The sequence below is a fragment of the Tyto alba genome, unplaced genomic scaffold, assembly GCF_018691265.1.
Source record: "Tyto alba isolate M040663 unplaced genomic scaffold, T.alba_DEE_v4.0 Super-Scaffold_18, whole genome shotgun sequence".
Taxonomy (NCBI): domain Eukaryota; kingdom Metazoa; phylum Chordata; class Aves; order Strigiformes; family Tytonidae; genus Tyto; species Tyto alba.
The window spans coordinates 15,727,400-15,745,393 of NW_024881280.1; the positions used below are offsets into that span (position 1 = coordinate 15,727,400).

At 37.9% G+C, this 17,994-nt stretch overlaps 1 protein-coding gene across 3 annotated transcripts in view; it reads right to left on the bottom strand.

The window, feature by feature from the left end:
* Nucleotides 1-4,904, bottom strand: part of CDIN1 (CDAN1 interacting nuclease 1) — a 128,464-nt gene extending 123,560 nt beyond the window's left edge. For 2 of the 3 annotated variants that reach the window (XM_042790739.1, XM_042790740.1), the window contains exon 1: nucleotides 4,577-4,904. In XM_042790739.1, coding sequence (XP_042646673.1) covers nucleotides 4,577-4,677 — 101 coding nt within the window. In that variant the 5' untranslated portion in view covers nucleotides 4,678-4,904. The remainder of the gene's footprint in view (nucleotides 1-4,576) is intronic. The other variant, XM_042790741.1, reaches the window with a different exon arrangement.
* Nucleotides 4,905-17,994: the final 13,090 nt, after the last annotated feature.

Genomic DNA, 17,994 nt, shown 5'->3' on the forward strand with positions numbered 1-17,994 from the left:
TAAATTCTAATACTTTGAAATTCCAGTACTTTGAAACTCTCTACAAACACAGTTTGCACTCAGACTGGCTCAAAGAAAGAATGCTTCTTCTACAGGAATAAAATTGAAGGTACTGAAAGGGAAATTGGGCTAGAGGCACTGTTTGTTTAACAACTTTAGGTAAGGAAGATAAACAATACAGACTGCACTAATTGTGCTATGGAAAAATATAGCACTCCTAGATGGCATGAAATGTGTTTCACAACAATTCAATACAAGAACTTGAAAAGCACAGTTTTTGGAATCTCTGAAAGATGCAAGGTTACTAAGCCAACTTTCACTGTCAAGAAGTTTTTGGAATCCTCAATTGAAGCATAACATGGCATAAGTAATTCAAAAACTCAGAAGGGAATCAAACCAGGAAAAACTTTGCAGAATAAAAAACAAGATAGTACCATAATGAATTGGGTCAGTAAAACTTACACCCTTAGAAAGCCTGTTAGAGACTAGAGGAAGATTCAATCAAGAAAACTGTAATATTCAATTGGAATTGGAAACAAAGAAAATCAGCAAGGTATGTACCAGGTATAGATTTGAGAAGGATTCAGTCATTTTTTCAATCATGTTCTCTTGGTAGAAAGCTTCAGGAAAAGTTTCTGAAGAGAAACTATGTATTCTGCCAAATACATAAGAACTCAGATGATTATTTTTTTTTCCACCTGGAAGCAACTAAACTGAAGTAGTAGAGTATCAGCTTGGGTATCAATTGAACCCTTAGAACCTGGACTTTCCTGAACAAGTTAAAATAGTCTTTGAATACAGTTAAAAGTTTAAAGATCTAGCCTACACTTTGTTACCATAATCAGATAATGCTAAGGTGATTCTTATGCAGAAGATTCTACTTGTTGGCAGCTCTAAGTAATATTTAAGAGAGAAACAAGCACTGAAAAGAAATAAATCGTAACTTTCTCAGAGCATTTCCTGCAATACCTACATTTCCTACAATTAGTCCTACAATCAGTAATCCAATTTAGGCATTAGGTGTCATTGAAAAGAACAGTCTCACAAAGAACATGAGCCAGTGGCTAACAAGAAGGCAGAAAAATAAAATACAGCAGATACAAAGAAAAGAACAAATTATTAGTAAGTAGAAATTCAGGTAAGAAACAAAGCAGAAAAGGTGGCACACTTTAGAACAGCACAACACAGAACATACAGAATTATCAGTTCAGTGGTGTGTATGTTAAGAAGCTCAAAGGAACTACATATCAGTGATCCAATACTGGCAGAGATTTATTGTCCTTAGTGCTCAAAATTACAGTTTGATAATGCCTCAGGTCATCCAAAAATCCTGCTGTTAAACTTGAACACATCAGAAGACAACTGCTAAGCATATAACAAATATCTTAAGAATAAATAAATACATTGGTAATTGTCAGGCACAGAATACAAAGTGCAGCACTAGCAGAAAAAGAACAGCAATCTGATTCCATAGTTTTTATTTTTGCAAAGTAACTGGATTTTAAGCAAAGTAGACTAAATCCATGTTGTCTGTAATATTCCAGGAGTGTAAAAAAAAACAACCCAAAAAAGTCTCAATGCTTGTATAAGGATACTTATAAACAGTATTAGAAGCAGACTAATTTTGACTATTTGACATTAATAAATCACATGGCAACACCCTTTGGAAGCAGTAACCTCACCTGCTGAATTAGTTCAGTAACAGTAAAGAGCAAACTACTGTATTAAAAAAATATTTAGATTCACAGGTCATGTTAGCAGCCACCACACAGCATACCTATACACATTAAATTGTGGCAATAGTTTTATGGAAATTAGTCTTAGGAAGAAATTACAGAACAAGTGCAGGCCCATAACAGAGTGTGAAAGATACTTTATACAAAGAAGGAGCATAAACTGTGAGTCTTCAAGAAACACAACAGACAAGTGAGAAACCAATAGATAAAACAGTATTAGAAGAAAACATGAGCAGATTAATGCAGAAAACCAAAACCATCAAGATCTACAAGGCAGTAGGAACCAGAAATACTTGAAAACTGTCAATTTATGTATTGTATTGCCCTGAAATACTGATCCTTCCTCGGGAAATACTGAAAGTGAAAGGTGAAATCAGTTATTATAGCTGCTAGTACTTTCCAGTGTGAATCAGCAACTATTACCACATAATAATGACAAACTGATTATGGACACCTTCATCAAATTACAAGTGCTATGACAGATTCTGGAATATTTTCTTTAAAAGACTGAATTAGAAAGTTGAGTTGGGTGGTGTAGGGGGTTTGTTTGTTTCATTTTTGTTTTCATAAAGAAAAAAAGAGGCCAGAAAGTTCAATCAGACCCTTCTTGTCCTAGAAGAGAATGACACAGGTTCTAGAGTACAAGGAACTTACTCCACAGTTATAAAACACATCACTGAAAAAACGTCCCCTTTTGCACTTAAAATGGCACACAAGCCTCTTTTACAAGATATTGAGACAAGATACATGTTATAGAGACTGACTATTTTTCACATTATAACAAGGTATCTATATCAATACACTTCCCTTGCTACTGAGGCAAGGAGAGGCCTTGGAATGCCTTTTTTTTTTTTTTTTTTTTTTTTAAACTGCATCTTAAAATCATTAGCCCAACATATTTTGCTACTTCAAACTTTTCCTCTCAGGGTCTTCTGCATCTGCCCTGCTACAAGAAATAAACTAAAAGACAACAAAGAAACATAACTTGGTGAGCCATTCACAGAAAGGAGACATCCAGACCTTTTCAAAATATACTTAACACATTTTTAAAAGAAGTTATCAATTCATTGATCATTCAAATAGAAGATTTTAGCCTTCGCCCTGAATGGATAAACAAAATTCAAGTGGAATTCAGAATAGGTCATTCTCATCTCATAATGTGGATAGCAAGATAACAGTATGTTAAGACAGCAAATCATGGAAGCAACTACTATAGCTAATCTCTGCTTTTCAGTGTTCACCACACTTGAGCCAGCTGCTTTAGAGAAAATGTAATTTTTTCCTGATATAACTCCATGTTGTTATTAGTACACAGTTTTTCACAAGTCATCAAGTTCTGAATCTGAAGAGTCAATGGAACTTCTGCAGCATCAAAGGAGCGGACTGGAAAGTAAAATGTATAAGCAGAAAGGCCTGGTCTTTTTCTGAAAAACTTATCTTCCCTATTACAGACACTCATGTACCTATGGATCTGTATTGGAAGTGGGTTCATACACACGGTGAATGACCTGGCAAACCAACCCAAATTCTAACCTCCTTTCAGGACAGCTTTATAAGATGACTAGAAAAAAACATGTGCATGCGTGTGTGCAGGCAAGCACACATATATGCACACAAACACCCTCTTCTAATTTCATTATCACCAAAGTGATAAATCCAAGCCTAAATCTCTTAGATATGCTGTCACAGTAACTGGTTTCCCAAGTCCCAAGTGTGCAAGGTGAGGTGGGTTCCCAACAATTCAACTCAATGCGCTCACTGAATCAACCACACTGCTTTAGCATCCTCTTCTCTATAACAGGACCATTCCTTCAGCTTGATTTTTAACTACATTGCACACTTTCCTGAAAATGGAAAGATTTTACTGGACAGTTTAAAAGCCTAAGTTAATGCTGCCTTTTCATTCACTTACTGGAAGTTACACACAGTGTCAGTTTCCTCAGCCACATTTGTGGTTAAGGCTACCAGGGCTCACTCAGGAAGCATAGGAATCATTTGCTGGTTTACATATTTTTCTCTCTCACCAAAGTAAGCAAAGCACTTAAAAACCTAGTTTTCTGTGTTACTTCTGGTGACTTTAGAGACAGCACCGGTCCCTTCCCCACTGAACCCACTCTGGCTGCCTGCCCAATTCAGCACTAGTAATCCTTCCCTCAAACCTGAAAAAGAGAAAAACCTTGCAACAGATCCTTTACAGCTCTGCTGGTGGTGGTAGTAAGCAAACTTTGGCAATGAAAAATCAGCACATGGAGCACATCCTGCCATGTACACCTCTCCATGGTAGCCTGTGGTCATTTACAAATGTCTTTGACAATTCTGAACACAGCTCAGGGAAGTAGATGAACACTAAAGATGATCCCCTGCTCAGCCTCCAACTGGAGAGCAGCACCATGTAGAGAGTTATGGATCCGGAAGGCCCCTTCTCCCTAAGCCACAGAGGCAGCAGTATCACAGGCTGAGCCTTAGGGTTTCATTCACGTACCATCTACTCGGTGTTTAGAAGCCTCGTGAAGCAACTCGAGAGCTTTTACTTTGTCGGGGTGGGTGGGGACGACGAGGGAAGCGATCTTTATTTTGTGCCAGCTTCTCGGGTCACGGAGTGAGAAGTGCCCTGCTCCTCGCAGTAGCTCCAGTGAGCTGCCGCTTTGCCGTCGATGACCGTGTGCATGTCCGAGTGATTTTTGTACCGTGTGGGGCCTGGAACTTGGGGGGGCACCGGCCGGAGCGGTCCCCGGCGGCCCCTCGCTCGCCCGCCCGCAGCGAGCTCGCAGGCCGCCGCCGCGGGCCCGAGCCGCCCGCTCCGAGCCGGGCAGTGGCACCGGAGGGCAGGGAGCACTTACCTAGGGAACTTCTCCTTCAGCTTCCTCAGGCTCTGCCGGGTGGGCTGCACGTGCCCCAGGAACTGGGCTATTTCATCGTACTGGGCTTTGGTCAGTTTCATGCCGCCCGGCGAAGGGAGCGGGACTGCGCCCTCCGGGCCCGCGGCCGCGGCAGGGCGGCGAGAGGCAGAAGGCCAGGGATCGGGATGGGGGGGGGGGGGGGGGGAACGGGGCGGGGTGTCGCGGCAACCCCAGGGCGCCCCTTCCTACAAGGCCGGTGCCGCGGCAACCGGGGGCGGCTCCAGCGGCCGCTTCCCGCAGCTCCGCCCCGCGTCCCGGCCGGGGCGGTGCGAGAGGTGAAGGGCGGGGAGAGCCGCCATCCCGCGGCGCTCGGCTCTGCGCAGCCGCCCCGGCGGGAGGAGGCGGGGAGGGGGGGGCCGCGGCGCTGCGGCGGGCGCTGGCGAGCTCCGCGCCGAAATGGCGCTTCCCGGGAGGGGAGCGCGGCGTTCGTAACCCTGGGGTTTAGCCCAGGGGCTGTCTCCTCGCTTCGCCTGAGCGCCGGGGAGGACGCTGCCCGCCTCCAGGCTGAGGACGTGCCCGCTTCTGCGCCGCCCGAGCCGCTCCCCGCGGTAGCGTCCGCAAGAGCGGGAGGAGCCGGCGGGGCGGCCCCGGCCCCGGCCCCGGCCCGGCCCGGCGGTGGGCTCTGTAAACCCTGCTGCATTATACCTTTAAAGTCTGATTTTTCAAGGCCCTTCCTGAAAGGCATTTTGAAATTACAAGGTTTTCCGGTCTACGGAAAAAGTACGTGCTGAGGCAGCGGGGCTGGGGATCTCGACAGGGCCCGAGAGCTAACCTGCAGCCCTGCGAATGCACGCAGAAACGGCTCTTGCTAAATTTCGGAAGGAAGCCGCACAACTTTGTTCATGGATTTACTTCAAAGTTCGTTAGGTCTCTGACTTAAATAATGTCATTTAAATACTAGTGTGTTGCAAGCCTTAGTTCCTGTGCTGGATGTTTTTTATAACTTCTTGAATAACTTGAAATAGAGGTGCACCCTCTTATAAGCAACATCTAAAAACTGTAAGTTATGAAGAGAGCCATGCATTTGATGGAGAAATACAAATACTCCCTTTAATGTCAGTTTAATTACATTCATGAACTTTATATGGGCTACCGGAGGTCCTAACGTTGAGGTTCCAGTCACTTAATTAATGAAATTTGATTGAAAGCTTAAGAACTTAATTTTTAATTTTTGTAGATATTTCAGGCTCTGGTCAGTTGCTTTCTCTCTTGAAAGCTTTACGATCACATCTTAAGGCTTTTTTTGCATCTTAGCCAGAAACTTTACAAAGTTTCTTGGAAGAGTACAAGATTCGGAACTTAAAGGCAAAACAAAGAGCACAGGTATGGCCAGTCATTTAGGAATATTTGTGAAACTGGTTCCTAATTGATTGACAATGGCCAAAGAACCCTCCATCACTTGATCCTCCATGGATTTTAGTGAGTTTTGGTTAGAACCAGAAGCCTTCCTGAAAACAGCTGTTTCTGGTACTATGGCCTAAATACAAATGTTTGAAACTCATTAGTTGCCCCACAGTAAAAGAAAATACAGTAAAGCTAAGCCAAATCACAGATTACATTCCATACTTGGAGATCGAAAAATAATATGTGAAATTGAAAAAAGAACGTTCTTTGAAAGGAGAATATTATTTAATGTAAAGATACTTTGTTTTCTTTAGCTCTATCAAGTAGTATCCTTAGGAGATATGTGTGTTTGGGAGGGAAGGAGGTGTTCCTTTCAATCTGATAACCACTTTAAAGGCCCATAAGGATATAATTTTCTTGGGCCATAAAAAGGGGTCATTTTCCCCTTCCTTTCCAAAGATGAGAGTTATGACTTTTTCTTTTGAAATATATTTTTAAAAAATAAATAGTCCTTCACTACCACTACTTCTGCTCCTATAGAACCAATCAACAGTGTTTCTTTAAAAAAACACAACAAAACATATTCTTGTCTTTGTTGTGGGATAATTTCCAGTGAAAGTGTTTTTAAAAACTGCTAATGTTACTGTCTATAACTTTTATCTCTTTCATTTCACTTGTTCACTAGTACATGTTCTTGATTTGTTTTTTTATAAATCAAATGACACTTCAGTCTGCAATGCACAAAAGTGAAATAGAAGAATGGCAGTATGAAGTTACCAGTCTATGGACCAAACTACAAATTTCTGATGTATGTATTTTATATATATTGCATACATTTTGTAGACTCTGATACTAGAACAGGGTTTTGTAGATTTCAGTTATTTTTTAAAAAAAGGTGAATAGCCTTCTAGCATGAAGGTTCACTGAAACAGAGAAGAGCTAATATTGTGCTGTTATAATGACCTAACAGCCCTCAAAGATGTGAATGGCTGCTTTTCACTGGAAAGAAGCATTTTGCACAGTGAAATAACAAACATAGATGAGAAGTTCAGTATGCAAAGTATAAACCACTCTTTGCCTAAATTAGTTAATACAGAACTATTCCAATGAAATACTCAAAAAATCTAATGAGAAAAAAATGAGCCCTTCCTAGCAGTAAGAGTTCATTAAATACTTTTTTCCCAGCAATCAAGACTGCCATTGTACTTTTACTATATAAAACAAACACCAGACCATGTGTAGGAAGACACACAGGCCATAGCTGTGGACATCTATGTTGTAAGTTGTTGTATGTGGTGGAAGCAATCAACTGGATGAAATGCATAAGGAAAAAAAAAAAAAAAAAGCATGAAAATCTTAAATTTACCCTTGGCTCAGGGAGTCTCAGAGCTGCAAATGGTTGGGTGCTGGGGGAATGTTCTCAGGAAGTAACTATGTGCTTGCTTTGTTCTTGTATTGTTTCATTGGTATCTGCCTGTGGCAGCTGCTCTTTATTTTTGCCTTGGGGTTGGGTTCCAGTCCATCTATTACATAAACTAAGTTTCCTTCCAAGAAGGACAGAAGACTAAAGAGAAAGAAACTAGGGAAAAACAAACAGTTGGGAACCACAAATGAGGGGAACAGAGGAAGAAGATGTGTAAGCTATAGGGGGAAAATAAAGACAGGGAGTCAGTAATGACTGTCATTCCTTTCAGGTAGTCTTGGCCACTGATGGTGTAGGACAGTAGGTAACAGATCCTTGGTTTGTTTTTTATTTTGTGTTAGTTGATAGTTTAACTGTGATATTAGTAGGTGTTTCCCATTATCTTAAGAAGATGATTGCATAGTGTGATTTACAGCCAAGTTCAGAGTTAATATACCATTCATTATTCTCCACAGAGCTTAAAACCACTGTGTTTTGAGAACAGGTAATTATAGTATGCTGTTATGAGGAATCCATACACAAAGTGCAAATTTTGATCTGATTTTTATGACCTTACAGCTATCTTTTTACTTTACTACCACATTTCTTCATAGACACAATCTCTGGTCCATGTTGCTTTCTGTAGCAAAATTAATGCAAAGACTGCTAGCAGTCATATATATCTCCCAATCTATTGATTGTAGATGCTAGTGTTGGGAACTACAGTAAGACTAGAATCTCATTTGCAACTAATTGGAGTGCTTGTTAAAATTTTCTAATGCTTGTAATATTCCCACTCCATTCAGTTTGGTGCACTTGCTTCTACAAGTATTTTCCAGTCTTTTGATATATTTTGTGTGATTTTTTTGTTGTGAAATTCAGCCTTTCTTCTTTTACATTTTTGTATCATAAGAAAAGCGTGAGCGTGCTTCCACTTGGTAACAACTGTATCTGTAACAGGTCTAATAAACACCTCCACAGGATACAGTTGTTACCTCATAAACAAGGAGAGCCCTCGATTTATGATCTAATTTATATCCATAGGTTTTAATGTACTTTCTGAAAGTGATTGTATTGTGAAACAAACCATGATATCTTCAGTATGTATTAAAAAAACAAATAAAAAAAGGAACAGTTGGTCTATACATCACTGTTAAACATTAACTGTTTTGCCAATTCACAAGATGATAAGTCACCATAAGTTTCTGTTTCTTTCCCTAAAAGTATTCATGGAATTGCTTGATACCACAATAGTGTGAAGAACATAACAGCAACAGAATAATTATGCATATCAGAATAACAATTAAAAAAGAGGCAGGCAGGCATTATTTTCCTTCCATGTCTTCAGATTTGTTCCTCATGATCACAGAAGTCATTCAGGCAAATTAATCTAGTTTTCTGTACTATTAGTATACCCAATATATATTTCTTTAAAATACTTATTTGCTTGTTGAAGTAATTAAAAAAAAAAAAAGTCTGCATTTGTACAGTGTTTTTAAAACACTGCTTTATTTGCGCAGGGCCTGATCTATGGTCAATTGAAAGTCTATCAGTTTTAATGGACTTGGACCACTTTTATGGTTCTGAGCTGCATGTTTATGTATTTTCTGTAACAAGCTGTAAAAGATTTTTGAAAATGATGAGTTATTTAAAAATCAATTTCTATAACTGAGGTGGTTGCATGCCCTAAGTGTTCTTACCCTCCCACTTGACTCTACTGTACTTCCACATGATGAAATTTCTGAGTTTGGATTTGCATTTTAAACTCTCAGTAGTCCTATATGAAAATATATGAACCTATATGAAAATACTTTTCTGGTTTCAAATTCACTTATGTAAAGTTAATTTTTCCTCTTTGTCTATATGTGTTAAAATATCATTAACTACTGCATACTGCTTCTCCCCAAGGGATTTCAGCTTCATTCACTGTACAGAGAAAATGCGGTAGTTGTCTGATGAATTAGATTGTTTTCTGTAGGACCTCTGCCTCATTTGTTGCAGAATTCAGAATATGTACTGGATGGATGAGGCAGTAGAAAGAAAATTTAAATGTAAAGATAGTATGACTGCTGCCTAGGAAATACAGATCTCCTCCTTACCTCTGTTACAGACTTTTCATGTAAGTTCAGAAGTAATTTGATGGAATTTTCTGTCCATGTGACTTTTTTTGATCCAACATGCATGTTATTGTGTGCCAGCCATCTAATTTAATTACATAGGTGCCATAAACTGCTGGCTAAATAGATCATCCCAATCTGCTCTGGCCGGGCTCGGAGTAATACTGGTGCACTTGTATTATTGCTACCGCTGATTGTGTGCATACATGGTCAGACAGATGTGCTGATCCAGCTGAAAACTTAATGTGCAAAAAACCCCAACCCTAAAGATACTATTTTTCAGCTAAATCAGCTTGTGAATCCAACTCACTGAACAGCGTTATAAGTGCCAGCACATGGGAGGAAATAGGGATGCATAGCCAGAGAGAGCAGGGCTACCTCTTTCTGTTGACGGTAGCAGAGCCTTGTGGGATTAACCTCGCAAATTAGTTATCTAAATTAGGTGCCAACCATTAAGCAATATGATTATCCTGTGTCTGTTCTGCTAAGAATTTACATTTGAGAGCATTGCTGCACTAAATGCTAAGCACTATCGATGGAACTGAATTTAGTGGAAGTTGTCCCTTGAACATACAGATTACGGAGCATGGTACACTGAAAAACCAGGTCCTAAGTCTACTACACTGGAGAGCCCAAATCAGTGAACAGTTTTGGCCTAAATCTTTCAAACTTAATTTCTCTCATACACACATATATGAATGAAAAAATAAATCTATATAGATGCATACACAAAAGTATACACAAATATAGATGACAGAGAAGAAGATGTTTTGGAAATATATTTGATAATATAATTCTTCATATTAATGGTTATGCAATAAGCTACTATGGTAATGAGCTTCATTAGAGAATGTATATTGCAATTAGTAAAACTATTCTTAGTATGTATGACATGGACAGCATGCAGTAAAGAATAACACCCAATTTTTAATTTAAAGGATAAAAAGAAGTACTGAAGAAGTGCACTATTTTCTATGCAAGTAAGGCAAAAATTAGAAATTGATAACTGTTTTGTAATACAGGTGAAGGACTGAATCAAGATTGTACAGCAAAATGTATAATTTCTGAGTTTCTCAGTGTTTGACATTGTAAAAGTAATGATGCAATGTGTAAATATATTAAAACAAAATTAGCACACTTAAAATACATCTATTCTAGTGAAATATAAAGTACACTTTATGATAAATTGTATTGTTTTCGGTATTTATTTTCTATTTTTGCTAATTAGGAAAATTTTGTAACTTGGCAATATATTTCCCAAGCATTACTGTGAGACAGTAAGGCTCTGCTGGATTGCCTAAGTTGTTCTTATTAACTTGTTGGAAACATAGTACCTCAGAGTAGCTATGCAGCTTGTCTGTTTCTCTTTTCTTATAGCCAGAAGTATTTCAAATGGAAAGGTAAATTATTTACAAGGCTAAGATTAGTTCCAGTACTGTGCTTTATTGCTTTCTAACAAAATCTCCGAAAGAGGGACAAATTCTGCCTGAGCATAAATTGTGAAAGAGATAACATATTAGTGTTAACTCCCTGACCTGTTGATTTATCCAGTGCCTAACAGCTGGCAACAGAAACTCAAATTTGTAGAATTGTGTGCTGTTGTGGTAGTTCGGGTCTTTTTTTCTTTCCACCTCATTTTACTGCCACACAAAGAAAATAAAACAGCAAAGGTTTGCTTCTGTATCTTGTGGTGACTCATCAGTGCTGTTTGACTTCAATGGGAGCTGTCTATGATTAGCCAACCTGAAAATTAGGGCTACATTATGTGTAGTCTGGAACTCTTAATTATGTAACAATTTTTAGGGAATTTTGGATGAGATAAATTTGGAGAGGGATATAGAACTAGATTAAGGGTGATGATTTTTTTTTTTTTCCCTCCTAGTAGTGAAATTTCTGTTGTCACCTTATACTTAGGGAGTTATATTGAATAGCTGAGGTTTCTTTCATTGTTTTTCTTCTAAAATGCTTAATGCTTTATTGCCCAAAGATTCTCACCTCTCATTACATATCATGCATTTTCACGATTAAAGAATTGTAATAGTCTTTGAATGACTGTTAACACAGAATCGTAGAAGTGCAGAATGCAGCTAACCTCAAGAAGTTGTGTAGTCAACCAGATCAGATATTTGATAGTATTAAATACAAGTGCGCTGTCTCATACTGAAATTTTTCTCATTTGTAGATTTCCGTAATGAAGTTTTCATAGTCTCCATTGGTAACATATTCCAGTATTTTACTTCACTTGAACTTGGAAAGCTTGGTTCTAATGTTTAATTCCAAACCTATGGATTGCAAATGAAACCACTTACTTTCCTCTGTATACTTTGAAGAATGATAAATCAGGTTTTTTGTTCTTTTTTGTTTGTTTGTTTCAGATTTATTATAAAGCTGATCCACTTCTCCTGTTTTTGTTTGGTTGTGTATGCAAGCCCAGTTCTTTCAGTCATTTCTTCCAAGTAATTTTTCTGAAAGAGTTGTCATTTTTTTACTCTCTGTACTTTGCAGCATCTTTTTAAAAATCTGGTGAAAACACTACTTCAGCGAAAGCATTTAATTTTGCTGAGTAGAATAAAATTTCTCATATTTTCTAGGCAAGATTCCTGTGTACAATTTCTCATATTAACTACTGAAAAAAAATTCAGTTTGTATTCTGCCTTTATACACACTTTAGTTTGTTATGCTAGCCCACAGGAGTAGCAGCATTAAGGGAAAGCAGTGTACGTGTAGCACAATGAATACACTGGTCTGTCTCTCATAGTAGGGGATTCAGTGTGAAAATTACAAGAAAATAAGAATCCAAAATAGTAATGGGTGAACACTGTAATATTTCAGATATTTTTGCATGGAAGTTTGTAATAGCATTACAGTTTCTCGAGTCTTCCATTTCTTCTGATACCCATTCACTCCTTCTAACACATGTAAAACATATTTGACGTTTATAATAATGGAATGATTAGGCATGTTACTGACATCAAGGTTTAAGGGACTGGGTGACATAGGGAATTTATGTTCCACTTTAATCCATTTATCCACCTCCTCTGGGAACTGATTTTAAATCTAACTCAAGCCATACCAATCTGGGGGAAAAAAACCCTGCCTAATCCAACAGCCTGGAAAATGTAAATGTATGAAATTGTTGTTGGAAAACTGATAAGAGTTGGATTATTTGAGACCCTAAATAAATGAAATATAAAAGTATGTAATTTCATAGACTAATAGCTATTACTGACTTCTTTGCACATCAAATCAATTTTCATTTCAATTAAGAAAAAATATTTTCCTAGATTAATAGTGCACTTTTTTTTGTTGTTGTTGTTTTTTTTTTTGTCAGGGAAGAAAGATTTCAAGTGTATTTGCGTGATGCAAATGTGTACAGTAACACTAAAGACAATTGCATCAAAGATATCCAAAGGGGCAATGTAGGTAGCCTAAATTTAGGCAGTCCTGAACTAGATCACCTATTCCCCTGAAATAAAACTAGCTTGCCCTTTCTGTCCTATAAACTAAATGAAGTTGTCACTTTGTTCATAACAAGAAATGTATAGGACCAGGTTCTAAAGTACTCTATTGTGAATCTAAAACTGTTTAATTGGAGTCAAGGTGATGTAAGCAAGTTCATAATTTGGCACACTGTACAGCTCATACTGATATAGTAAGTTACCTTTATAATCTAAGGAATGGTAAGAGAAAATTATTACCACTCCTTGATAGTCGATGTTGGCGTTCAGGCAAGTATCTGGAGAAATTCAGCTCAGGAACCATGTATGTTACATGTTCAATCAGAATAATTTGCTGCCTACCAAGGTGCCAATCTTTGGGTTTAAAGATGGAAAATAGACGCCTATTAGTCAAATATTTATGAGTAGAACCCAACGTGTTTAAACCTTGTTGACCTTTACATAATTATGACATATATATCATCTCTTGGTTATCCTTACTGTTACTTTGGTCTGGAAGAAGTAAAACAAGAGATTAAGTTGTCCCTAAGGGTAAGTTAAAATGTAGATTACTGCCATGTTGCATGTGTCTTTCACAGCAAGTTGATGAGACTGCTCAAAGCAATACAATAGCTTGCAAGATGATACCATTTAAGAAAAAAAAATAGTTTTGAAAATGAGTTTTCTGTTCTCATATTTAGTGTTCTAATATTGTTCTAATATTCTAATATTGTCTAAAGCCAAACTCTTGTTTTTCTGTTTAAGCAGTCACATTCAAAATGAGTTTAAAATATAATCTGATTTGCTAGTACACTTATATGTTCTTTCTGATGTGTGGCCAGAAGGAAAGCCACTATGGTCATTTAGCCTGATTTCCTGCACAACATATATGGTAGGTATTTAATTAATTGATTGCTGCATATAATTCAGCACCTGTGATTGAATTAGAGTACATCTTTTTAAAACAAAATGGTAACCAAAAAGATCTTTGAATCTTGATTTAAAATCATCCAGAAATATAGACTCTTACTAAATTCTCTGTGGTTAATTACTTTGCTGTCACTTGTAAATAGCCTGATTTGAACTTGTTTAGCTTTATTTTATCACTTAGTTTTGCTACAGTTTGATTTCCTGGTTTTGGTAAGTTTTATGCTAGATACATCAATTTAAAGTCAGTGTTGCTGCTTAGTTCACCTCTTAAACTGTTTTTTGAAAAGTTAAACAAATGAAGTTCATTAAGGTTCTAAACACTAAATGTGTTTCTGATGTTCTTCAAAGGCCTTCTTTAAGCATTTTCACTTGTAGACAATGCTAAATCTTCTTGGTACAAGGGTTGTGCGTGTTTCCAGAGAGCAGAGTGAGGAACTTTGACTACTGTAGAGTAGAAAATAGTACAAGTTGGAAATAAATATATTCATGAAAGATTTATTCTATGAGGTTTTAGGAATAAATACATGAGTAGTATGACATGAAATTGTTGTTTACATGTAGATGGATGTTACAAACCTCTCTGGATTTTTTGTGAAAATAAAAGGGTACCAACCTCAACAAGGTACCAACAAAACCCTGTAATAACATTAAGCAACTATAATTTTATTCAAGTTACATATATAGTTATTGCTTGCCATTTATACTATTTAAAATCTTTCTTTTAAAAGTTGGGAAAATACTTGAAATGTTAAATACTAATAAATATCTCATGATTTCACCACAGTGGTCCTTAAAACAGTGCTTTTAGTTCTCTCTCTAGTCATGTGCTCACAGTATTGTCCTGTGCAACTACCAGATGCTCTTTGGCAAAAAGGAAGTTAATTAAACAGGAAAAGTAGTATACAATTTAAAATTAAGCCTGTCAGAAGAAGAATAGCAGAAAAAAAACCCAAGACAAGTATTCCAGGCAACTTCTGGTGTCTGTGAAGCTAGCTGAGGCAGTTGAAGGGAACAGAAGTAGTAGAGTGACCTGTACCTTGTTTCTAGACCTGTTTAGTAAAGGTGCCTTACAAGATAAAAGTGCTAATGTCCCACTTGTTTTACATTGCTGTGTGGATCACAGGAGATGAAAGGGTGTTAATTGTCATGAAGTCGCCTGTGTCTTGTCTTGTTTCTACTTGCCCTCATGTTTCCACTTAGTGACCAGTACAAGCAGTGACTAAAAGGGGTTGATCCATAAGCATTAACCATTCCAAACATATTGTGGTGAATTTTACTATGAATATTTATTTGTGCTTAGGTGTCTTTTAGACAACTTGCATTAATTCATGTGCTAAGAAAGAATGTTTAAGCTGTCTTGCTATATAATTGTGAAGTTAGTCCAACTGGAAACAAATTTCCTTATTTAAAAAATTCTTGACTTCTGTAGAAGTTGGAATCTAATGGTCCAGCTGATCATTCCTGTGCTATCTCTGAATTACTAAATGTAATTTAAAGTAATTGAATTTCTCATGAAGTTCAACAAGGGGAAATGTGAAGTCCTACCTCTTGGGAGGAATAACTTCAGGCACCAGTGCACACTGGGTTTGATCAGTCCTGAAAGCAGCTTTGCCAAGAAGGGTGTTGAGATCTTGGTGGACAGCAAGCTGACTATGAGCCAGCAATGGCCAATCGTACCTTGGGCTGCATTAGGAGGAGCATTGTCAGCAGGTAAGGGAGGTGATTTTTCCCCTCAGTACTGGTGAGTCTGCATCTGGAGAGCTGTTTGTAGTTCTGGGCTCCCCAGTACAAAAAATACACAGACTGACTGGAGCAAGTCCAGAGCAGGGCTGCAAAGATGATTAAGGGACTGGAGTATCTTTATATGAGAAGAGGCTGAGAGACCTGGGACTCTACAGCCTAGAGAAGCGATGGCTCAGGGGTGATCTTACCAATGTATATAAATATATGATGGGAGGGAATAAACAAAGGGACCCAGGCTGTTCTCAGCAGTGCCCACTGATAAGACAGGGGGCAATGGGCTACAAATCAAAACACATGAAATTCCATCTGAACATGAGAAGACAGTTTTTTACTATAAGTGTGATCAAACACTGGAACTGGTTGCCCAGAGAGGTTGTGGAATCTTCTGTGGAGGTATTAAAGGACTGACCAGACACAATCCTGGACAGCTGGCTTGAGGTGACCTGCTTGAACAGGAGGAAGTTGGACTAGATGATCTCAAGAAATTCTGAACAATTCTGTGATTCTGTGAAATTTGAATGATGGAAGAGAGATAGTTTTAGTAAAAATCATTTAAGTGCATTTTGTTCAAGCCCACTTACTGTTTGCAAGTCCTTACAGGTAACAGGACAGTATTTTAGATCTAGCTGTTATTGTTGTTATAAGCACCAAAGGCTCCATTTCAGTTCTCCTCTTCTGGTGGTGGGAGTTTCAGAGCCTATTTATTTTTCACTGTTATGCTCTTGGATGGACATGTTATTTAATAATTCATGTCAGGCAGGTTCTTTGGCTGTATACAACAATGTTCAACTGTAAAAGAACTTTCAGAATCACTTAAATGTTTGAATTACGTTCTTTTATCACATATTTTGCAACTTCAAGACGTTACTTTGTAGTCCTGAAAGTTATTGTTAATCAGTGATACTGGTGCAGCAACAAGTTAGTGAACCCATAATTATTTAGACATCCTTCATAAATCCATGAAGGCAAAATAAGATGTTTCTTTTTCTCTGCTGAGGGAACTGGCAATACGGTTGCTTAAGGAGGAAAATGTAGTCTTAATGGTAGTTTGGCTGTGAGTGCTTGCCAGGGAAGTTCTACTTGCATTCTGACTGGTAGGTCATATGATTAGAAGAGTAGTTAGAGAGTATCTCTTGTGTAGGGGAATCTCGGCTGCCCTTAACATTTTCTCTGTATTACGAACTTTTATACAAATGCAGTGGTGGCACAGAAATCTTTCCTGTATCTTGTGGACACTTTGTGCCAGTTTAAGTGTTGCAAAATAAGTATGGAAGGATGAATTTCTTTCTACCTTTAAACTAATTATTGTGTATGCTCCAATGTACTTAAGGCAGTGATTTGCACATTGCCTGCAATAATAAATAAATAATAATAGAGGAAAATAAAGCCTTCCAGTGTTTGATGTATGTCCTCATAAAGTCCTTTCCAACCTTTAAACAATTTGAGTTTTGATCTGGGATGTGAGTAGTCCTGTATATGGTCATCATATAATTGCAGCTGATGACTCCCAGAAGTGGACTTTTTGTCCTTTTTTCCTTGTTACTAGAGATGTCAGAGAAACATTTATACAATGTCAGTGGATAGAATGCTTGCATTTCTTGTCAAGTATTGCATACTATCTATGCATGACAACCCTTATATTTAAGCTGGTTTTAAGCATTACATTTTTCTTCCAGTGTTTGTGTTTGGTATACCACCTAGTCCTAATTTCTGAAGATCAGAACTGATAAATTTCTTAGGTGTCTTTGGTTTACCACATCTAGGTAGAATTCAGAATTTGCATCAGTAGGAATTGTTACACTAATTAAGTAATTTTTTGAAAAAAATAAATAAAATTTTAGGAAAACTTCTATGTAATAAGCTTAATTGAACTTTCTTTATAGTAGACAGCTTATAGACCAGATCTGCTGCACAGCACAGAGTTAGTAGTCACACATTGGATAGTAGAATGGATATAACTGATGCTGTGCCTGCACTCTGTACTTTTCAACATAACTGATTGCTGTAGGTGAGATATAGTTGTTTTCCAGGACTCAAAAAATAATGTTCGGAGTACACTTGAATATTTCTGCACTGCACTCATTCACACACATACACACATCTGAAGTGTATGTCTATACAGAGTGATACCAATGGATGTGAGCTACTCTTTCTGTGGTTTGAGCTTGTCATTGTGAGTCCTGCTCATGTCCAGAAAGCAGAGTGCTGTGTTAGTGTCTTAGTATGCTAATCAGCGTTCTCTTTTGCTTTTCAGGGTTTATCCAGCAAGCTTGGATATGTGGCTTCCTCTGACTACCTCAGAATGTGGATGTGTGATTTCTATACCTATCTGCATAGATATAAATGTGAGTTAGTCACTGAATGAGAATGGAGTTTATATAGCTT